Below are 24455 nucleotides of genomic sequence, written 5' to 3'. Positions count from 1 at the left end.
ACCATCGTAAACAATGCCATACACGTGGTGTCGCGACAGAAAATAGCAAAACACTTGACAATTTACACAGGTGGCCTTTCTTTTGTGAAAGTATATATATCATACTACTGTTGCTATTGGCAAAACACAAGCCAAAAGTGTTCAAAAAATATAAATGTGACATTTCGTTTGAAAGCGACTGAGACTTACTTCCGGTTAACCGTCCTACGTCATACGCAGTCGACGCAGGGGACAGCAAAGCAGCTGCTCGTTAAAAAGAAAGCGCCTGAGATTAATTCATATTTAAAGTTTGCTAGGCGATATTATCATGGTTGGAAAGATAAAACACGTCCGGCAGAAGCTCCACCAGGAGGCGGTGAAGTTTGACAAGCCGGGCAGCCTCACAACAACACAGCCCCCCGGCCCCGCGTTACCTCTGGGTTTAGTGAAGCCTCCTTCCCTGGAGCTAGACACAAGAAGTCCTCCACACGTGGAAAACAGCGGCGCTGCGAAGAATGCTAAACAGGTCTGTCATATGAAATCTTCGAATAATCGACGCTGACATGATGCTAATAAAAGAATATGTGCAGAACTCCTTTAAAACTATTAATAACGAGTATGTTAACATGTAAATACAGCCAGTGTACATGTGTTGTTATTGTCTGTTGTTATGAACAGAATCCACTGACCAATCAAAATAACAGCCATTTCTCGAGGTGATTGATAATTACTTTGCTATTCTGAATTTCTCACAGGTCCTGGCAGAGAGGTCTTTACCCGCTGGGATTTTTGCAGGCACTAAAATCTCACCAGAGGCTCTGGTACAAACACTGAAGTTTGAGGAACCCCCAGATGTGCCCACACCTGCAAAGACAGGTGAGAGGAGCGGAGTTGAAACGTTCGCGGACGAACCGGATCTGTTGACCGGCTCTTTAAAACGAATGATTGGAACCAAGTTGCAGTTGCGAGACCGTTCTTTTTTTGTTATTGCTGCATTTCATTCATATACCCACAGATGCTCCTAATTTAAATTTGCGTTCAGTGCAAAGGAGTTTACTGAATTTCTCACCCAATAAATGGAGCATCTGTCTATCTGAAGTCTATAGTTTAAGTAAAGATAGATTCAGATATCCCAGCAAGAGAATATGTATTGGTGGGTTGTCCAAGTTTGAATGATTCTGATCCAAATCTTACCCTATCACAGTGCTCACAGTTAGCCCCAGGCTGGCATCTTAAAAATAAATAAATATCAAAATGAGCCAGTCTTTTGATAAGCTCTTTGAAAGCCAGGATGGACTCACAAGATCCGGCTCCTTTCAAATAGCCATAAATCTCTCCTGGACCTGCATATCTCATGATCTCTTTCTGCATGGCAGCATCTGTTTTGCAACAAACCCTGAGGTTCCCCCTAAAGAATTAAGAGTCCCAGTGGAAATTCCACTTGTCATTAGCCAGCGGGTGTGCTCGCAATCAATAATCGTTTTTTGGGCTGCCCCTTTGCTGATTAGTTTAGCTAAGCAATGAATAATAACATCATTTCTCGCACTCACCTTTCAACCTACATGGATGTTGACGCTAATTGGAGCGTTGTACTTTGTGAAAATCTGCACATCTGCCCTTTTATCACTGAAAATTAACTTTTCTTTGCATATTAGATGAGATTCTGCTTTATAGTCGTTGCATATAGTGCAGGTACATACACGGCAGAATGCAGTTTAGCATCCAACCAGTAGTGCAAATAGCAGCAAGTGCAAAAAGAGCCCAATAATTGGGTACACGCCATGACTATTGTATAGGTACGTTACAATATAAGTACATAATACTGTAATAATAGTATGTAGATCGTGTATATGTGGTATGGAAAGTATAGACAACACAGTATATGCAATTCACTATACACCCACACGCACATATACATACACAGGCAACTCTGAACTGTTCACATTGCACAACTTCGACATGTCTGATACTGATTTTGTTCCTATATTAGGCACATTTTGTCTATATTATATCTATTGATATATATATATATTATTATTTGCCTGTAAATGTACTAGATAGTTCCTCAGCGTAGGTGATGTTGTGCTGATCAAAACACTGAATTATTGATTCAACTATGCCATAACCGGCCACTAGATGTCGCCTAAGACATGTGATTGTCCTCTAGATACTACAGCGGAACCACAACTAACTACAGTGAAGTTTTTGTGAGGTGAATTATGTCCCACTAATTAAAGCCGAGGGAACATCTCCCTCCAGCTTTTAAGACTAGTACTGAGCAAAGTTGGATGTGAGCCCTCACCAGACAATTACTAGTTGCTATTTATAGACCATTCGTGGTGTAAATTTACCTCAAGCTTGAAATCAAAGTTTAACCACACCTTGTGTTTCAGCAGCAGAAGTCATGTGCAGTTCGACACATGGATTATAACTACACACTTTATATCCTTGAATATTGTGCCTCGGCTTTTTACTGAGGAAGCTGATCAGACAGCCCCGCCGCTATTTGACAAAGCACTCTGCAGTGTCTGCAGTCCAATTAGAGATGTTGTATCACTTACAGACTGGAGACCCTGGTTTCTCTTTCTTCTGAGGTCATCTTGCTAAAGACATTCCAGCTTCACTCATCTCCACTCCCCTCCTCATCTTTCTGCTCCTCTTATTTCATGGCAGTTTATTTCTCTCCCCTCCCGTTCATTGCTTCATTTTAACCAGATTTATTTTATTTTTACCTGTTGGCATCTCTGCACCAACCAGTTATCACCAAACACATCCAGAGCCATCTAATTTCCACTTAGCGGGACCTTCATTTATTTTTTTAACAGGACCCCAAACACACCCCAGGCTATGTCATTTAAAGCATCATTTAAAGTACCGCGAGACGTAGACGGCGTAACCTGTGTAGCCTGCGCCAATGCGAAGTTCCTGGAAGTTGGGTCATTGTGACTCTAGAGTGCCTTGGGTGGAAAAGCACTATATAAATACAAGACCTTTTACAGTACATCCCATTGTATTGACCTTTAAAGGGTCTGCTGCTGACATCTTGGCAAGTCAGAGATGATTTGGAGGAGGCACTCAAAATATCAGTAGCATATTAGGAACTAGCATGTTTTTAAATGCCTCATCAGAGGGAAAATTACAAATGAGTTCAAATTTGTAACTGACACATGTCTGAGTAAGACGTGCAGTCTGTCTGGTTGTGGACGCTGGGTAGATAAGGGGGTCACCTCTAGTGGAAAGACGATGCTCCCAGTGGGAGTGGAGTGGTGGTAAAGACACCCTTCCCATTCTCTCCCCTCGGTAAACACCACAGACACTCGCTCCTTCCCAGATTAGATTTCCCCTCCTTCCACCCGCAATTGTAGTCAGCAGCAGATGCTTATCTTTTGCCTGTTCTTTTACTGCAAACAGCGGCAAAAACACTTGTGTTGTTTAATGCCGTGGTGGCTGATAAAGGCCTGCCAGGATCTCTGGAGTGTACAGACTTTGTAGATAATGTGCCTGTTGTGATCACTCAATAAATATTTATTTCAGTCATGGTTTCAGTTAAGTATCTGTCCAAACCTAGGTCCTTAACAGCCCTAAATCTTATGTGAGCCCACCAGTATCGAAGGAGTGACTTATTTAGTAAACCTATTTTTTTTAACCTATTTACAAGTCTAAAGTGTATCTTGACACATTCTTACTGCTGCTGGTGGTGGGCCAGGGCCAGGGCCAGGGCCAGGGCACGGCACAACACATCACAGCCTGCTGAGCTCATTGAAAAATGAGAAATGACATACAAGCCTATGAGTTGCCTCTGATCTTTGACCTATTCAGAGCTAGAGCTGCCAGCAATCAATGGATGGAAGCTAGGTCAGGCATAACATGACCGTTAGTTTACATGGTACTGAGAAATTTGATATTGGCATGTATATTGTGTACGGCATTCAGTCACAGTTTAAAATGATGTCCAGTGCAATATTGGATTTTACTGGTTAAAGACTCCATTGAATCATGTATCAGGAATATGTGGAAATACCAGGTTAACTGGCTCTGGGTTTCTGATGGATGACTCTCAATCTTTTTAAATTTGTGACTTGACTCGATATTTCCTGTGAACTGTAAAATATTATTACAGTTTTGTTAATTACCAGCTGTTGCCTTCAGGCCTCTGTACTTTATTAGGCGATTTCTGGTAAAGGCCCATCAATATTTGTAGTTTTTGTTCTCATATGGACCTGATGACACACCCAGATTAAACAGCAACAAATTCCCTAAAACAGCTTGCTTTATATAAAACTATAAAACTCCATCGTAGTCATGTCAGTGGTTTTCCATCCATATTATTGCACCTCATCATTTATCCTTCCTATGTATATACACTATATTACCAAAAGTATTCGCTCACCTGCCTTTACTCATTCTATGAACTGAAGTGCCATCCCATTCCTAACTCATAGAATCCAATATGATGTCGGTCCACCTTTTGCAGCTATTACAGCTTCAACTCTTCTGGGAAGACTGTCCACAAGGTTGAGGAGAGTGTTTATAGGAATTTTTGACCATTCTTCCAAAAGCGCATTGGTGAGGTCACACACTGATGTTGGTCGAGAAGGCCTGGCTCTCAGTCTCCGCTCTAATTCATCCCAAAGGTGTTCTATCGGGTTCAGGTCAGGACTCTGTGCAGGCCAGTCAAGTTCATCCACACCAGACTCTGTCATCCACGTCTTTATGGACCTTGCTTTGTGCACTGGTGCACAGTCATGTTGGAAGAGGAAGGGGCCCGCTCCAAACTGTTCCCACAAGGTTGGGAGCATGGAATTGTCCAAAATGTTTTGGTATCCTGAAGCATTCAATGTTCTTTTCACTGGAACTAAGGGGCCAAGCCCAGCTCCTGAAAAACAACCCCATACCATAATTCCTCCTCCACCAAATTTCACAGTTGGCACAATGCAATCTGAAATGTACCGTTCTCCTGGCAACCTCCAAACCCAGACTCGTCCATCAGATTGCCAGATGGTAAAGCGTGATTCATCACTCCAGAGAACGCGTCTCCACTGCTCTAGAGGCCAGTGGCGGCGTGCTTTACACCATTGCATCCGACGCCTTGCATTGCACTTGGTGATGTGTGGCTTGGCTGCAGCTGCTCGGCCATGGAAACCCATTCCATGAAGCTCTCTGCGTACTGTACTTGGGCTAATCTGAAGGTCACATGAAGTTTGTAGCTCTGTAGCAATTGACTGTGCAGAAAGTCGGCGACCTCTTTGCACTATGCGCTTCAGCATCCGCTGACCCCTCTCCGTCACTTAACGTGGCCTACCACTTCGTGGCTGAGTTGCTGTTTTTCCCAAACGCTTCCATTTTGTTATAATAGAGCTGACAGTTGACTGTGGAATATTTAGGAGCGAGGAAATTTCACAACTGGATTTGTTGCACAAGTGGCATCCTATGACAGTTCCACGCTGGAATTCACTGAGCTCCTGAGAGCGGCCCATTCTTTCACAAATGTCTTGTTTCACAGTCTGCATGCCTGAGTGCTTGAATTTATACACCTGGGGCCAGGCCAAGTGATTAGAACACCTGATTCTGATCATTTGAATGGGTGAGCGAATACTTTTGGTAATATAGTGTAGCAGGGTTTCCCATACAATGGCACAAAATACGGTCGTTTACTCACCCATATTACCTTTGTGTAATTTGTATTCCTTCGGGAGATATTTCAATCTGCGTATATCCATATAGTGGGAGTGACTGGGGCACCGAAACACAGCCTCTGAATAACGCATTATCTTCCGCGAAACTCATTCGTTTCACCAATATTTTGTTGTCGTACTTCTGACCTGGATGATGTCGTCTCTGAGCGCCGCACGCACCCGCGACGGTCGGCTTGTTTACCTGTAATTTGCTACTGCTAGCTTTTTGCAACATGGCTGACTATTTTTCCGATTCTGAGGTTGTGGACGAACCATAGCAGACCCCAGATGATGATAACAGCTAACTCCGGACTCAACAGGGAATAGCACTAGCGTACGACAACAAAGAAATAGTTTTTTTCGTGGTAGATAATGCGTTATTTAGAGGCTGTGTTTCGGTGCCCCAATCACTCCCACTATATGGATATACGCTGATCTAATTATCCCCCGAAGGAATACAAATTACACAAAAGTTATATGGGTGAGTAAATGACCGTATTTTATGCCAGAAATAAGGTTGAGGTTTACATTTGGTGGGTCATAAAAAGCAGTTCTCCTCGTTCCTGTCTTTGCACCCTCAAATTTCGGTGTGCATGTTGTGAAATCATTACTGTAGCTTTAAATTACTTTATTTCTGTGATCAAGTGCAGCTTTGTCTCTAACACCTCTTTCCATCGTCATTGAGAGGAAGGGAAATGAATGTTCTGTGACGACCCAGGCCACAGTGCAGATATCTCTGCTCCCCGGTGTCGATGTTTCCTACCCAACCACTGTTAAAATTAGACTCCTGATAATGTAGAAGTACGAAGCATTGTAGAATTTATACAACACACACATTCTCATGGTTTATCCGTTATGCCCGAGCCTCTCTCGCCCCCGAGGATGTCCTGACCACAGGGAACCTCAAGGTGGCTTTGCTGATAAGATGTCATTAAAAAAACTTTCCCTTCCAGCCAGGGATGTTATTCACAGAAAGGAAAAGGAACCAGATAGGTCTGTAGTTATTTTTCTCTGTATCTCTGGTGTATTTTCTTTTTTTAGTCTCTTAAGTAGTATTCCTGCCTATTTATCCCATAAGTAATGCATTGCAGTGAGAATCAAATATCAGATTTGAAGTTAGCGCAGCGGTTCTCGTCTATGCCCACATTCATTTATGTATTTTAAATAAATAATAGAGCATTTACATTAACTACACTTTGTGTAAGTTTAATAAAACAACACATTTAAGTAATTCATACCATCATGTTAAAAAGTCCCTTATCTCAAAAAACTCTCTACTCTCTTCTAAAAAAAAAAAAAAAAAAATCCAATTTTTAGGTTTGAAACATTTGTTTGACCAAATGTAAACACAGAAATTAGACATGTGGAATGTTGCTGAATTGGGTTTTGGATACCTGTCTGCACCAGGTACTTGCAGCAAATTCTTCGAGTTTCCCCTAGGTTTACGGCTTTGAGGGGGCTGGGGTTTGAGGGGGTGGGGCGGAACTCCGACATACGACGATGTATAGACGGACATGACATGCTGTCGTGTAAATAAGATAAATAGTAGAGCAGCATTTAGTTTGTTTAATAAAAAAAAAAAACTGGAACGGTAACCTTATATTACGTCTGTTGTGATTTGGAAAATACAATAAAATTAACTTGACCTTCAATGGGGGGCAGGGGTACAGCAGGACAGTGTGTGTGTGTCATTGAAAATCTGTTGGGAGATGTCAAACGTGTGCAAGGCAGACTAAAAATAACTCAAATCTTGCGGGACAGTGTCAAAAAAAATGTGATGTACAGTAAGAGTTTTTTTTTTTCTCTATTTCCTTTAACTTTGTTAACAAAGGGAATGCTTATTATATTCTGTATCGGCTGTATACATGTCTTTGCCCTCCACAACCCAAGAAACATATTTGATTGGCTCATAACTGCATATTTTTTCAAGAGTTTTGTTTGATTTGCGTCTTTTTTTTCTGCGGGGATTGTTATTGACATGCACATTCAGTGTACAGTTTGGGAAGAAGAAGAAGACGTTAATAACCATGTGTTTGTGTTTTCACAGGCCCAGAGGAGAAGAAAATCCAGTCAAAGAAAGAGAAGATGAAGGAGAGGAGGGAGAGATGGCTCAGCAGTGAGTTGATATCAGTACTTAAGAAGGAATGGGCATTAAACACGGCGTTACCACTAATTTAACTAATTAAACTGGAGTGGATAACTTAAATTCAACATTTAAATGACATTTTCAAATCCCTAACTTTAAAACCTTCATCAAGTCCAAGCGCAATCTGCAATCAGCCAACTTTGAATTCCCACTCTTAAATATTTGACGAGGGTTACGCATTTATCTTGTTTTAAAACTTTTGCTGCGAACTTTGCATTCATTGCCCCAGTTAAAGCGGCAGTAGACGACTTCTGAGGCTTGTTAGTCGGTAGACAAATTGTGATGTGATCTGGGACAGTACTCTAGAACGTGGACCAAAATCTGAGGAGTGCCTGTCCAGATCATATATGCCCTGTGAGTTTAGTAGTAGAATGAAGAACAGTTGTCGAGAAATGCGAAGAACTGGAAGACACACATGCTGAGATTCCTTTAATTAATGGTGGGATAGGAATGAAGGCTTCATTACTTATTGATCTGCTAGGAATAATGCCAACTCAGTGTCTTCTTCAAACCCTCTCCACTCCTGGAGATCTCTCCATTGAGTGAAAGCCCATCCGTTATCCCATGTTACATTGGTGCTTATGCCTTTACCACCGATATTGCGTGTAATTTCTTTCTCCAGCTGACGCAAGGTGAGTTTAATATTGTCAAGCGCCCATGAGTCATTTTCACCTCCCTCCCAGTTGTAATTGCAGCTCAAATGACCTCCTATTTTACTGTAATTGAAATCCAGTCCCGAGCTACGTCCTTGAATCTGTTTTTTTTTTTTTTTTTTTGTGGGAAGATCTTCTTTCCTTGCTGCATTCTCTCAACTCGGTGTGAAATTTAGATTTTTTGGAAGGAGTAGGAAGAAAATGTTCTGCCACTCTAACGACGCCTGTCGGCCTGTTAGGTAACCTACGTCATGACAAAACAATTAAAACAGCACCTAGTAATCTCATGGATGTGTTATGCCACAATGCCAGCCCTGTTTTACCAACTATTTCTTTACAGTTTATCAAACAGATGCAATTAAATGTACCCGAATTAGCTTTTAACTCTTCTTGGTTGCCATGCTTGGTAACCGCTATACAAACACCTCTCTTAGAGCTATGGGCCATTTTTTAATGAGCGCATCAGTGGGTATTCAGACTCGGGGCCCATCATTTCTCTGTAGTTATAACTCTTCTCCCCAACACTGCCGCCAGGATCTCCAATAATTGGGGTCAGGCCTGTAACTGTAACCTTCTGCTGAGCCAATCAATTCCTAAGTAACACAACACGTATCCTCTTCAGGCGTATAATTAGTTGTTAATGGCCGTGTGCCTCAGTCTTTGCTGAAACCCAAACCCAGCTGAATGGCATACGGTTTTCAGGAATAAGGAGGAAATAATAAGGAATGATTAAGTTTTTTTTTTTTGGTTCATAGACACAGGGTAGGGACAGCAGATTGAAGCCTGACTTTTGTAAATCTTTTAACCAACAGGATGCGAGTGGACACATCGTGGACACTTGGTCATGGTGAAAAACCTTGTAGTGTAACACACAACTGCTAAAGACTTTCGGGATGTCTGGTAACTAAAAGTTAAAGAGGTCTGCTGCTTCAACCATTGGCCGTATAAAGATGGACGATGGAACAGCTCCTCAAAAGTGAAGCTTAAGCAAATAGAGCTCCTTCTGTTGGCTGGCTGTAGTATAGATCAAAAGGTCCATCCCCTCCATGTTAGTGGATGGGACTGGGACCAAACTAAAACATGGCAAATTTTTTCAGTGATTGTTTGATATGATGTAAGGCCACCCTTTGCGGCTACAACAACTCTTCCGGGAAGGCTTTCCACAAGGTCTAGGAGTGTGTTCATGGGAATTTTTGACCATTCTTTCCAAAATACATTTGCAGTGTCAGACACTGATGTTGGACGAGAAGGTCTAGCTCACAGTCTTCGCTCTAATTCATCCCAAAGGCGTTCTATCAAGTTGAGGTCAGGACAGGCCAGTCAAGATCTTCCACACCAAACTCATCATCCATGTCTTTATGGACCTTGCTTTGTGTATTGGTGCGCAGTCATGTTGGAACAGGAAGGGACCATCCCCGAACTCCCCAAAGTTGGGAGCATGGAATTGTCCAAAATCTCTTGGCATGCTGAAGCATTCAGAGTTCCTTTCACTGGAACTAAGGGGCTTATTTAGTAGCGAGGAAATGTCATGACTGAACTTGTTGCATAGGTTTCATCCTATCACAGTACCACGCTGGTCTATCTCACAACACAGAGTGCTGTGAAGGCATCTACTCATTGCCAGTAGATACCATGAGTGCAAACCCATGATAAAATTTGACTCATTTAAAGATATTTCAGATATTTTCCAGGATTGGAGATTTGTAGTTTTCACACTGTTGTCATACCGTCCTACCTATCAGCTTTCTGAACGCTGCTCTCAGAGTCGGGAGCTTCTGGTTCAAGGATTATGAATCAATTGCTAATCTTTCAAATGAAGATGAATTCCAATCAGAAAATAGACAAACTGTGACACGGTTCAGACTGACGTCGTAGTTCAGTACATGCCGAGCTGTGTGCACCGTCTGGAGACCTCTTCCCCTCACATCCCACTGAGCCATTTAGCCCTTTCTGTCTTTCTACCACTCTCAGAGATCAGTTCCATCAAGCAGGCTAAAGAGCAGCAGGCAGCCGAGGCCCGCAGACAGGCCACGCCTGTGGTGGGAGACATGAAGCCGCTGGCGGACGCCTTGCCCACGCTTTGTCAACTCATTGGTCCTGCCGCCACAGCCACAACGTCTCGCCGGAAAAGCAGAAAAAATAAAGCGTAAGTTGTCTGTGAAGGTTCTCAGTCATCCAGGTTATGGTATGTCCAAAAATCAAGCTGAAACAAGGGCTTTATAGAGTTTCGCCACTCATTCAAGTAGCCTTTTCAGTTCTAAAAGACTGGTGGGGAGTTAGGGTTTAACAGGAACATTTGTGAGTGTTGCCCATCAGAAACTAGAGTCTGTTTATGACTAGACTCTTACCTGTAGTGTGAGGAAATACAGTTTTCATTCCCCAATGAATAGAACTCAATGGTACTCAAACCTAGAGTTGCGCTTGTTTCAGCTTTTTATTTGGATACAACGGAAGTTCCAAGGTGGCATCTCAATGAGCTGGGCATCAAGTGTTAACATTGCAGTTTTGTTCATTCTTAAGTGTGGTAATCTATAATTATTGAGTTTAAACCTAACCCTCAACCAAAATAGCCATTGTGCAACTGTCTTTGCAACTCTGGACTATTACCAGCCTTTAGTGTTGAGTTGTAGTGAAACCTTGCAAGTCGAACAGAATCTCTTAGTCTTGGTGTGTTAAAATGTCCGTCTCTTTGTCCTCCCTTCTCCCTCAAGGCCGATGAAGAGGCCAGAGCCAACTGATTTCAATCAGATGAAACAGTCCCAGAAACGGAAACTCCTGTAAGCAACTTGAATTTCTTTTTTCTTGGCTCCGTGTCCCTTGAATGTCTGGCTGATTAGAAGGGAAATGTCCACTCTAAGCATGTTTTCCTCCTCTTTCAGGGAAACTGAAACCAACCAGTTCAGCGACGCAGTCAAGAAACTTTCTGGCAAAATGAATCCTCTAGCCGATATCGGCGAACTGCTGAGGAAGAGGATGAAGAAGGAAGAGGACGGTTGCAGCTAACGGCGGCAACAAACGAACTGTGTAAGACGGAGGCGCCTCCACGCACATGAACGCAACACAAGCACATGAAACATGAAATGACTTTGCCGGGAAAGCCCAACGCCACACCCTAATACCTCGTACTACATCACACTTCCGGACTGCTGACTAAGGGATGCTTCTGACTGGACATACACAAAATAAGCCTGTAAATGTAAATGATGACTGTTAATTATCCTTCGGCTCCTATTATCCACACTTCCTCTGCAGTAATAAATCACTTTACATTCAGATGAGGTTTTCAAATGTCTGTTTTCAGATCAAACGGTGCACCGTTACCATTGTGCTGAGCTATTGAATGACTCAGTGGCAATAGCCATAGCGGCTCCTCTGATCCACGGTAGCTAGCCGAGGCATCACCCGCCTGGCTCAGCTTCACTTACGCTCCACTTCTTTGCCCACTTTTGAATTAGTTAGGCGGAGACGTGTAGCGCAGAGACGGCCATAGCTTGAGCCACCACACTGAGCTTCTTCTGGAATTCTCAGTGATGTTACAGAGGGTTCTCCCATCTTTATATTCAGTCAGATGGTGTGCCATCCAAAGGCTTGTGACATCTTCACACAACCTACATTTGCGTTTGAAGATGTTTCCGGAAGTGGTGAAGCCCCGCCCACTTATGGTGTTCCTTCAAGCAGCCATCTTGATCTTCAAGCACAGACATGGATGTCTCGCTAGGGACATGGATCCAACCATTTGCCTTTTTTGGGTTTTCTTTAAGTTTTGTTAAGTAACCATTAACACAGTTTAGGACACCCCAGCCCCAGTCTCACTTTGGGAAAGTTGTTAAATTCTTCTGTCCACTCCCTGTCTCCTTGGTTTGGCTTTGAATGCAGACACTTCATTAGTCAACCGTGTCCTTGGCAGTTGCCAGTCTCCCCTGAAGTGACAAATTGAGCCCATTAAGCAAGTTGAATTAAGGCACGCGGGTCCTTTCTGATAAGGGAAGGTGCAGCTTCAGTGTAATTACCGTACACACATAATCAAAAATGTCGTATTTATAGTATTCGGAGGTTTTTGCCGAACCTTATCTTGTCACGGCCTTGTACCAAATACTTCGGCGTCCGGTTCATGCTATATACTTGCAGTACTGGAAAATCTAAGTATTGAAAGTAGAAGATTAGAAGAAGAAGATATGTATTGTAACACAAGTCAGTTTGTTTTGTTACATTCTACCACCAGCAATTACAGGGACAAATACACTCCATACGAAGCACTTTTTAAAGCGTTGCTTAAATATTGCTAATCCTTGTTTATGAAGTTTTCTAGTTCGATATTTCAACTCCTATGTAATAATATAGCAAAGACATGTCCCCCCCACCCCACCCCATTGCTCTAGTTGGCTGCTATGATTAGATTAGAGGTAAGAAAAACCTAATCAATAGAAGGTTCAGTGCTGCTGCGGGCCATTAGGACTCATTAATAATGGAAGAGCACAGTGTCAAATTAAAAGTAATCAGAGCTCGTCGTTAGCGTCCTATGCATCCTCTTTATACGTAAACCAGTGTAAGCTCGCTGTCAATTCTGACGGTGTGGACATTTCAGATTCATGGACTGTGCTATGTTACGGACGGGTATGGACGTATTCAGGGGTCCGAGCCAGAATGAAGTCCTGGAGTAGCCCAGTCTCAACCCGAGATGAAAGTTGTGGTTCACAGACACTTTCAATCTGATGGACTTGAAAAGAAAGTGTCAAGAAGTACAGAATAAATTGGCCATATCCAGGTGTGATTGTTTTCATTATTGATCTGACTCATTGACTCATTGACACCAACCACCTTTCTATGCAAGTTCTTTCACTTTTTCCAAGTCTTTATAGGAGTTTTTTAGTATTACAAATAGTCTTAATAGTCTTCTTTTACTCTGATACTTTGGGTTCTTTTGTTGTGCTGTCAGTTTCCTTCTCCTTTGTGCTTCCTCTCAGACTAATATCCTCATGATCCAGTGCTTTATTAACCCTCAGGTATCAGTTTAATTCCTGTTGCCAGAGGTTGGATTCCGGGCCGACACCGTACTCTGTCACCAGGATGGCATGTGCTGGCGAATCGAACGGGAACATAGTGGGTGATCTCTGCATTAGTAGAAAATCAGACATGCCAATTTTTTGAAGTACATTCTGTTCAGGATCCGTTGTGTCCTCTCCACTCACACTGGAAAGGTCAGGAGAGGAAGAAGAGGAAGCAGAATGATCTGATCTACTCTCATTCTGACCCTTTTCCACGGAGAAGAACATCTTCATCTTGCTCATTGGTTGTCAAAGGAATGAAATGACCAGACAGCCAAGCTCCAAACAGTTCGTGACGGTACTCCAGTCAGGTGCAAAAACTCACACATACCTTAAAATAGCATGCTAAGCTCAACAACAAAACTAATGAAATAACAAACGTTTTGTGCATAGCCCCTGTAATAGGGAAGTGGCTGATTTTAGTGTTGAACTCTAAAAATGTTCTCATAAATGAAACCCTAATATTGCAGAATGAAGGATTACATTGCATCATGCCTGAGGGATTAAAACATGTGGTTATAATGGGGGGATTTTGGTCTGCTAAGGTCACAAGAGGGTAGTAAATTTTAAATCTGACACTACACAAAAACTAATAATGCAATTAAATCAATATTTTAGATAATCTTGATCATATCCCAGACTGATTTGTTAAAAAAAAAAAAAAAAAAAAAATGCCCCAGCCTACAAACATTAGTTTTATGGAAAATAATTTTTTTAAATTTTTTTTTGTGAAAAATAACAGTGACTAAGTGATCAAACTGGTATTTGTAGGGTTAAAATCCTCAAAATGATTGAATTGATAGTTTTGTACAGTGCTGAAGTGGTTTAAGAGATTTATGCAGAATAACAAATATTGCTAAGTTTTTATAGCAGTTTTTTTAACATGGACATTTTTGTCCTTAATGCCTCAAGAAGGTAGTAAAATGTTTTCACAGCGTTCTGTTGACCAGTTAGATTTCATTTTTTTAATTTTTTTTATGCTTTTTTGAATTTCACACTTTGTGTAGAGAGAGACTTTGTTACAAAAAAAATGTGCCATATGCACTAACACAGCCAAAATGATGGCAAGATGAAGAGGAAAATTTTGCCCGAATGGTCCGTAATGGTGCATGATGTTTAGCAGTATGTGCTCCATCTAGTCCTCTTGCCCATATCCAAATCTGCATTTCTAAATTCTGTAGTTCCCCTGCTACATGATCTGTGATAACACACGCATGTTAGCACCTGACCTGAACAGCACATTTGATGCTGAAATCTGAATTTCAAGTGTCTGAATTAGCATCAAATAATGTTAACCTTTTACTTTGCACAATGGAGATGAAACTTAATGAAATGTGAGCCACTACCTGGTATCACTTTTCTGTTGGACTTCCAAGGTAAGTACTTTAAATTTACACAATGTCTAAACGGGAAGCCTTCAGTGGGTCCGGCAGGGGAAACCTCTCAAACGTCTATTATGTGCAGTTAACTGCATAGTATATGTGCAAACCCTGAAGCTATAGAAACACCTTTGTCTCCTGCACCAGTTAAGATGAGACAGGATAAGATAAGGTCATCTTTTACCCACAGTGGGTACATTTGTAGCGTTGTGGCAGCAATTTAAAGACAGTAGCACACGGGATAAAAATGGAGAAATAGAACATTAAATAAGTAGGAAATTAGGCAACAAAATTGCTCCCTCCACTCTAAAGGACCTATGTCTCCTTAGCAGGCAGAGTCTCCTCTGGTGTTTCTTGTGAATTGAATTCAAGTGAGAGGGCGCCATCATTGAGACCAGTACCCAGTTCACCTAAATACTGTACATCCATGTAGGCTGAATTTAGTTTTGAACCAGAACAGAAAGGGGCATGTGTTAATGTAAAATGTCTTATCTGGCTTTCTTTGGATGAAATTGTAGTAAAATAGTGATGGGATTCATGGCTCTTTAAAGGGAAGGAATTATAGACATCCCACCAATACATCTTCTCCTGGTGGTGAGTCTATCTATATCTAAAATATAGATTCAAGAAAGATAGATGCTTTATTTATTGCACGAGAAATTCAGTAAACACCTGCGCGCTGCTATGCTCACCACTATACCATCTCTGTTACCAACACTGTCTTAAAGCAACGCAGCGCAACTGTGTGCAAAAGGGAAAAAAAGAAAGGCTCGCAACTACCGCTTGGTTCTCATTGTTCGTCTAAAAGAGCTGGTCAATAGGATCAGTTCGTTCGCGAACGTCACAACTCTACACAAGTCCCATCATATATTGCCACTCCTTGGCCCAAGGTTTAGCATGCAAATGTGTAATTATGCAGGAGCATTTTATACCTCAGTTCACGATGTTAAACCTATGCATCCTCTCATATTTCTATCTGCAGATGATAATATAAAGACTACATATTGGTGGTCATAAAAACCTAGTGAAGATGTGACATTCAGGAATAAACTGAATGTCTAATATTACACAGTATATACTGTCTAAATGATTCTGATTTAAATCTTACCATATCCTTCCTCCCAGCATTTATTTCCCGAATAAAATTTGTCATCTCCAGGCTGACATTTTAAAAATAAATAAATATAAAAAAGAGCCAGTGTTTTGAACGGCTCTTTAAAAGGAACGGATTCATACGATCCGGCTCCTTTCAAAGAGCCGCAAATCCCGCCTCTAAAAACCAAGAGTAACACATACAAATACAGTTTTCTGTTCATATATAGGCAGCGCGTCCAATCAGCGTATCTGCTGGCGCGTAAAGCCTGGCCTCATTTCCACCACCCTCCACCCCCACCCCTTTTCCTCCTGTCCAATAAGAAAGAGGAGCTTTTGGAGCAGCCAGGAAAGACCTTACCCAGAGATTCTTTTTTTCTTTTTTTCTTTTTTCTCCATCCCTCACCCCGGCGAGCTGACACTCCACTACTGGTCCTCTGAGCGCTGCAGGGTCTGCATCCGAAAGCACCTTTACGCAGAAGTTCAGTGTAAGTACCCGTTAACGGGTTGCTTTATTTTATTTTAATTGCGCATTGGGTTTACGCATTGATAGCGACAGCCTTCCTCTTCTGTCTGTTTATCCGAGAAAGGTTTTACGCACACCGTGAGCCATGCACAGTGTATTAAAATATGTATCCCACTGATGCGCACGGCATGTAACGTGGTCATTTTAGATTTTATTAAATATCCCTTATGCCGCTGATGTTTCCCAGATGGAGGTGTCAGTCCCCGGGGAATTTTATTGTGCACTGATGCCATCAAAACTGCATTATGTGTTAAATATATGCTTCAAGAGTCAGCCCTAAGTAGAATTTATGACACTGGTATCTTATTCTGTTAAGGTTTTTTTTTGTATATTACAATCCAAGAAAACTGTTCAAATTTAATTTAACTTATTTTATTTTATGTACACAAATTTTATTTAATATTATTTTATTATTTTCATTTTCATTTCATTATATTTTAGCAGACTTGAAATTAAAAAAAATAATTAAGAGCATTTTTCTTTAAATATTTTCCACCACTGCTTTGGTTACAGTCCAACAAGCCCTCCAGTAAAAAGCATTTACAATTAAGTCTTATAGAAAGAAAAGGCTGCATGGTAGAACTAGGGATTAATTAGTGATAACTTTTTAAGGAAAGGTGAAACTTTAAGTTTTTTTTCCGGTGGTGATTTTCTCAATCACTACAGAGAATCAACACCAAAATTTGACTTTGTGGATTATATAGTATTGTGGACATATTGTTGTAACAATATAAGATTACAGCTTGACATCATCCGAAAAATATTACATTTATTTGTGTGTTTTATACTTTTGAAAATCTCCGAGCTTGGCCGTAAACTTCTAGGCCACTTGCAAAATACACACATCGATACACAGCATGTTATATCTTTGTCACTAAGCTTGATGGAAATAAAAATAAAATCAATATCGTGCCATGAGGCGCACGATGAACTGAGATGGGTGTTTATCTTTCTAAATATAGCTGAGTTTCTTTATTTATTATATACTACATGTGATTAAGTACTGTTTGTATAGTGGTCATTAAGACACAGTTACTCTTTAACAGAATCAAATTAAAAGACTGTTGTGATAAACAGACAGATCATCCGGTTGTACTCTCCCCCTGTGACGAAAACCGCCTTCAGCTGCAGCAGAATGCCTCCTTGCCAAAATCGTTGGCGCTGCACTTACGCCTGACCTCTGAATGGCTCGGCACAACTTGCCGTGGGCGTTTTTTTATTTTTTTTTTGCTTTTGTCTTCCACTTAGCCTATATATAAATATACGGAGGCTGTGTGAATTGCTGTCCCCGTTTGTAAGATTAATTCCCCCCGTTTTAACCCTTATATGTAGGGCACGTTTTCAGGTTTTCCACCCATCCTGTTCTCGTGATAGCTCAGTAAAATAGGTATCAGCTGAAGTTGACTATCCTATAGAATGTTACGTACCATGTAAAAAAATACTGAAAGACTGTGCTGTGTTTTTTGTTCCTTTTAATTGGAGGTATCAAAATCCATTTGAAGACGAATCGTAAAAAATGAACCGCACCGTAATAAATGGGTCAGGTCCAGAAGATGTATGATAGCAGGGGGAAACACATTGGGGTAACCTATATCTTTTGAAGCATCGCTATTACAGTTCATATAGTCATCACATTTTTCTCTATCCACCTAACCCCACCACCAATTTTTCTTCCGATCGCCGCCCGACAACTCCAATTCTGGATCCTATAAACATAAGGCCGCATCTCCTTCCAAGGCAGGCACAATAAAAGTCTAGACACATATCTCAAGTCCACTAAATACAATCAAACATAACTGAATGGACGGATCTTGCGCTGAAACATGCTACACCAGACAGGAACAGGGCAGCCATAGGAAGTTTATGTGTGATGACAGTGACACGATGCACAAAATTGCAGCTTCTGAGCTTCAGATTCTTTGTTTATTTCCTGCTAAATAGATTTCATTGGCAGACTTTAATTTCTGATTGTTTTTTGCAGTATAGCACACCCAACAGTTTGCTTGATCAGCTTATGAAGTGCAAGTTTAGTTATCATGAAAATACTGACTTGAGCGCATAGACTGTATATAAATATGGACAATGCAACCCCGCTCCCTGGCATTGGCCAAACCGACCTATTTTAAACCTATTTTCCCGGGGATACGGGCGCCGCCATCATGCAAGTTTGGAGCCAGAGTCTGGCCGAGAGTGGAGCCACGTGGAGCTGCGTTATCGACGACGCGCCCACACTTCCTCCAGACTCCCTTGCGTTTTTGTTTAATTAATACTGCGCTCTGCTCTACCTCCACCAGTTACAAAGAAATGTTGGACTATACACTGCACTTCTTTCTTTCTTTTTTATTTACAACTCTCTTCACGGAGCAGTTGGCATGGCAACTTGTAGTCATCTTGATGTCAGGATTTTTTAATTTTTTTAATTTTTTTTGTAATTTTCTGTAGTATAAAACACAAAACAGCCAAATAATCATTCATTTCAATTTTAGGCAATTAATGCGCCTTCACCTTAACCCTACATGACAACTTCTGTGCATGTGAAGTGGTGGCTGGGGAAGAGAAGGCCGGACACAAGGAGAAGTGAGAATCAGAAGCAATCGGGTTATTTTCTGCTTGGGATGAAAGACATTAGCATACATGCAGCACGCATGCATTAATCATATTAAAAATACTAAAGGGAAATGATCCAAACAAGACCGACAGTAGTAGTAAAATGGTATTAATTATAGAACAGCTTAATGGGTATCCAGCAGCGTCCCACAGTGAAGTGGAAGAAGGGAGCAAAAGAGGCAGCGTTTTGTTGTCCAGCCATCAGGATTTGCCGGCAAATGCGCTGCTATATGGGAGAGAACAGACACAGATAGATATCATGTGGTAGAGTGAAGGAGAGGTTGAAAGAGAGGTGGCAGCATGTTGTCCGTTCCACATGAGGCTTGGTAGCTTGGCTGAATTACTACAAGACCCGTCCTCTCTAAAGGAAGAACCTTGATTATGCATCCAAAAGGGAGTATTTTTGTCCTCGGGATGTCCTGTCTCCAAGTGGTTTCCCAACTTGTTCGGTTTCAAACTGTCGGAAGCTGACATTTTTAGACACAAGTGGTCTCTCCTCGTTGCCGACCGATACATGCCTCATCATATTTTCTCGTCTTTGCTTTGGAAGTTGTGTTTTGAGCTGTTGAAGACTCATCCTCTGCTGTACGTTTAGCTGGGAACCCTCCCCCAAATCTCTCCATGGTATGCTAGCGGTGCTTAAGGAAGCTTCATTCAACTGCCTTCCCCCCGGACTTGTCTAGTAAATCAACAAAAAACAGCATTTGTTCAATGTTTTTAGATGTGCAAGGTGGTCATGGTATGGTGGTTTGCTGTGGCGCATCACAGCAAGAAAGGTTCTGGGTTCAAACCCGCCGCCCGGGACCTTTCTGTGCAGAGTTTGCACTGTTCTCCGGGTGCTCCAACTTCCTTCTTAATTTCGTAGACACGCTAGTTAGGACAGCTGGTGATTCTAAATTGGACGTAGGTGTCTATGTGAGTCAGAACGATTGGTTGTCTGTCTGTGTTAGACCTGTGATAGACTGGTGATCTCTCCAGGGTGTACCTTGCCTCTCGCCCAGTGACAGTTGGGAAAGGCTCCAGCCTCCCTCGACCCTCTAGAGGATGAGCGGTAATAGATAATGAATAAATAAAAAAGACGATGGTGATTGTGAATATATCTATCTATCTATATATATATAATGCAATATATCCCGAATCTTCCCTTGAGTCTACGGAATTTCTCTCCGCTTTTCTGTCTTTTTATTCCAATTTTCACTTTCTCCACCACGAGTTCAGGCCCAGCCCTGTGTAGAACCATGATGTATCGCTGTTGAGCTGCTTTTAATATTTCATAGGTTGCCACTTTGATGAAGCAAAGGGGAACACCCACCCTATTTAATGGGAGTCAGGCTATCAATGCTGAGATGTCTAGCTGATGAATCATTTATTACTCCGTGTTTTTTTTCTTTTTCCTCACCTGCTCTTTGATGCATTCAGGCTCACCGCACACACACAGATGAGCTGCACTGCAGCAGAGGAAGGTTTTTTTTATTTTTTTTATATTTTAACACACAACACACAAACCGACATATGTGAGCTGTCAGTATGTCAGGCTGCACCAGCTGTTTATGAGCCGTGCCAAGATATTGGAAGCACCGATGATTTTATAACTTCTCCACTACATCTGCACATCAATAATCAATCCTACAGTGTAAAAGTGAATCGCTTCTTGGTTTAAACAGGAGTCTGGTGAAAGCCCTAAAGAAAAAAAAATTTTTTTTTAGCGATATAAGCACTGCCTTTGACCCCCCCTACTGCAGAAAGAGATCTTCATCTTCTGTAACCGCTTGTCATGTGAAGAGTGGCAGGGGGGCTGGAGCCTATCCTAGCTGTCATCGGGCGAGAGACGGGGTACACTCTGGACAGGTCTCCAGTCTATCCTAGATCCAACACAGAGAGACAGACAACATTCACACTCACATGCACACCTACGGCCAATTTAGAATCGCCAATGAACCTAATGAGCATGTCTTTGGACAGTGGGAGGAAGCCGGAGTACCCGGAGAGAATGCAAAAGGCCCCAGTCGGCTGGGATACACTCGGAACCTTCTTGCTGTGAGGCATCTGCGCTAACCACCATGGGACTGTCCGGCTCCTCTGTTACTTACTCCATCTAGTTGGGTTCAGCACTTTCAGAGCTCACTTTGTGGGCCCTGGAAAAAAACTAGAGATGTGACGGTCGTGAACGAATCGAATCTATTGACTGGCTCTTTAAAATGAACGATGGGAACCGAGTTGCAGTTGAAAGTTGTTATTTTTTTTTGCTGTGTTTCACACAGATGCACACACAAGAAGGAGAACAAGCACAAGGGGAGGCGCACAGCAGAGTTATTCCCACGGAATAAATAAAGCATCTAGAATCAATATTGTAGAATAATTCAAACTCAGATATCCCACCAATAGAATATACATTGTTGGAATGCATTCTCCCAGTTGGGATGTATCCTCCCAGTTATTATTTCTCAGATGAAATAAGTTACCCACAGACTGGCATCTTAAAAATAAATACGTATCAAAATGAGCCAGTCTTTTGAACGGCTCTTTGAAAGAAACGGAACCACAAGATCCGGCTCTCTTTAAAGAGCCATAAATCCCATCTCTAGAAAAAAAAAAAAACCCTGAGTCTAAATTTAGATTCAAGCTGGGTTTGATCTCCCTCTGATGTTCAGAGCACCTTGTTGTAGCAGTCTTACTCATTAATTTTTCATGGGCTTGTTAATTTACTGTTCTTCACGCGCAGCCGACCGTTTTTAAGTCATCAAATGCGTCTTTCCCTATTATTTTGGCAGTCAATCTGCTTGTTTTTTCCCCAATTAAATTTTTGTTTATGACATCTGCCTGTACCCGAAACGGCAAATGAACTTCCCTAATCGGATGGCTGCATCTCACTCTCATCTCACCCCTTCACAACTGTGTTTCGCTCGGTTAGCTGTAAATGAATGTGGAAAGTAAAAAGAAGAGTAGATAATGAAAGATAATGAGTGCGATGAAGGTTCAGATACCACTCAATCTGAGTAAATCGATACCCCAAATAAAAAGAGCTTTAATATGCAAACATGAGAAACCATAAAAGTGCCCCAGAGACCAGAAAATAGCCAAATCATGCGATTGTACAACAACATTGTACAATTTCATTTGTTACCAATTCAACATAGGAAATTGCTTTAGCTTTACTTTTTCTCTTGTTTTTGTTTTTTTTTGTTTTTTTTTAGAACGTTGCATCACAATGGTGCACAAATATTGTACTGCGTCATCGTCTGTCCTTGTGAAGTTAGTCAGGCGTCAAGGAAACGATCTCTGAATCGACCTCGATCCTCTGCCCGCTCCGCGTCGCAATCAGACTACGACTGAAGCCCCAAGCCTGGAGTGGAGTTCAATAGGGCGCAGAACATGATCAAATAAGTTCAGACTTGCTGATTCATTGCTGTGAGCTTTTCCGTCTTTTTAAACGACGACACATTTCGGGTGCAGTTTTTTAGTATTTTGACAGATTCAGAAACAAAACGGGGAATGGAAAACTGCATCGTCAGACATTTCTCAAACACCTTCTTTGGTTTGGGAGTTAAAACTAAAGCCAAAACAGCAGAGTTTAATATATGGCCAGTAAGTAATAAATTAGATTTGGATTCTAAAATCAAATTATGTGCTGGAAGCCTGCTGGAGAGCTGGACCCACACCCACTGTAATTTGTAGCACACCCAACACTATTCTGCCATTTAGAGTAGACATAGTACAATAATGCTTTCCAAGTTAGACCAACACTGTAAAAAGTTTGAACATCGTTTTTCATTGATACATTTTGTGCTAAAATATTTTATCATGAGACAATGTTTGTATAAAAGTTTGAATGATGAATTTATTATTCAGTGGCAAGTTAACCAAAGGATTCTTGCATTGATTTAAATAATTTTTGTTTGTTGTAACCCATCTTGTCATAGTCCCTTGCCAGTTCAAATGAAATGACGAAGAAAGGCCTCACTATGGCCCCGTTCAGACCTGGCATTTACATCCGTTCTGGGAAATCTGATTTCAAGTGACCAGATTAAAGTACAGGTTTGAACACACCCAGAATGCATTGCGGACGCATTTGCATGAATAGATGTCAAACCACATTTGGAAAGTGGTCTGGGACGCATTTGACCGCATCACTTTGCTAGTGTGAACACACAACGGGCCCGTTCAGACCCAGCGCATTAAGAGCCGATCCTGGGTGATCCAATCACGTTCACAGATGTGAACACCCCGAGGATGCAATGAGATCGCATTTGAGAGATCCGATCACTGGTCTGGGTTGCATGTGTCCACGTTTGTCTGAATTCCTTTGATAGTGTGAACGCAATGCGTCCTGAGTCACATTAAAGACTGGCTACTCGACAGGGGTGCTCCTGCATCGGCAGAGTTTTGTAATGAGAGCCTTCAAATATTTTCTTCTCGTAGCTAACTAAACTTAACTAAGTGAACAAAATACACCGATCAGGCATAACATTATGACCACCTTCCTAATATTGTGTAGGCCTCCCTTGTACCTCCAAAACAGTTCTGACTCATCAGATAATGGGCATGTCACGAGATGGTCAGTGTATTGAATATGAGGAAACTGTGCAATGATGGTGTTTTTATTTAGAGATGTTTTGATACCCAGAACCATCTAGAAAGTCATGCTGGGAAACAAGTAAAGGGCAGCTACTTTTCCATCTCTGTCTATCATAGGCTAAACAATAAATTGCAGTTGAAGGAACTTGAAAGCAGTCGTTGTGCCTAACTGTGTAGCCACCTTGACGTTAAACAATTCTTGTCTTCCGCACCCTTCCTTCTGCACTTCCATTTTCTTCTCAATGTCAATAAACCAAGGGAGTCAGGATAGTAATAGAGTTAATGGCATAAATTTGATGTGTGTGCTTGTGTGTGAGCATTTCCTCTGTCGGGCCCCGTCAGCAAAGTGTCCCCTCGGCCCCCGGCCGCTTCCATCGAGACGGACGTTTTCCGATACAGTAAGAGACAGCCAATCGAACTGCCTCCGCGCTTGGGGTAATTCGACAACGCTCTGGGGACTCGTTCGGCGGTGTGACTGCCCAGACAAAAGCTCTCAACATAAATAAAAAGGACTGTAAAAAGGACAAGAGACATGGAGTGCGGACTGATGATAATATCTGCATACAGAAGGATATCCCACACACTCAGTCAGGATGTAAGAACAGGAAGAATAAAATGTGGTAGGGAAATAATGGCTTAAAGCAGTGATGTGAGAATATTGTAGTATTACTAATTGATTCTCTTAGAATCGTACTTGATAAACCTTTGTTTTCAGTATTTGGTGTGACCTCCTCGTGCAGCAACAACAGCAAGTAAATGTTATTCCGGTAACTGCTGA

General features: G+C 41.7%; 2 protein-coding genes across 2 annotated transcripts in view; both read left to right on the top strand.

The window, feature by feature from the left end:
• Positions 1 to 229: 229 nt before the first annotated feature.
• Positions 230 to 12815, top strand: slx9 (SLX9 ribosome biogenesis factor). Its single transcript, XM_084574664.1, has 6 exons — positions 230 to 505; positions 735 to 855; positions 7702 to 7770; positions 10425 to 10599; positions 11165 to 11230; positions 11333 to 12815. The coding sequence occupies exons 1-6, from the start codon at positions 308 to 310 to the stop codon at positions 11454 to 11456; spliced, it is 753 nt and encodes a 250-aa protein (XP_084430790.1). The 5' UTR covers positions 230 to 307; the 3' UTR covers positions 11457 to 12815.
• Positions 12816 to 16216: 3401 nt separating this feature from the next.
• Positions 16217 to 24455, top strand: part of LOC311509334 (double-stranded RNA-specific editase 1-like) — a 38332-nt gene continuing 30093 nt past the window's right edge. The window contains exon 1 of the mRNA XM_084574481.1: positions 16217 to 16457. The gene's annotated coding sequence lies outside the window, so the exon portion shown is untranslated. The remainder of the gene's footprint in view (positions 16458 to 24455) is intronic.

The sequence above is a fragment of the Chelon labrosus genome (genome assembly GCF_963514085.1).
Source record: "Chelon labrosus genome assembly, chromosome: 24".
Classification (NCBI taxonomy): domain Eukaryota; kingdom Metazoa; phylum Chordata; class Actinopteri; order Mugiliformes; family Mugilidae; genus Chelon; species Chelon labrosus.
Note: the sequence above shows the minus strand (reverse complement) of the source record. Positions and strands in the feature narration are given on the sequence as shown.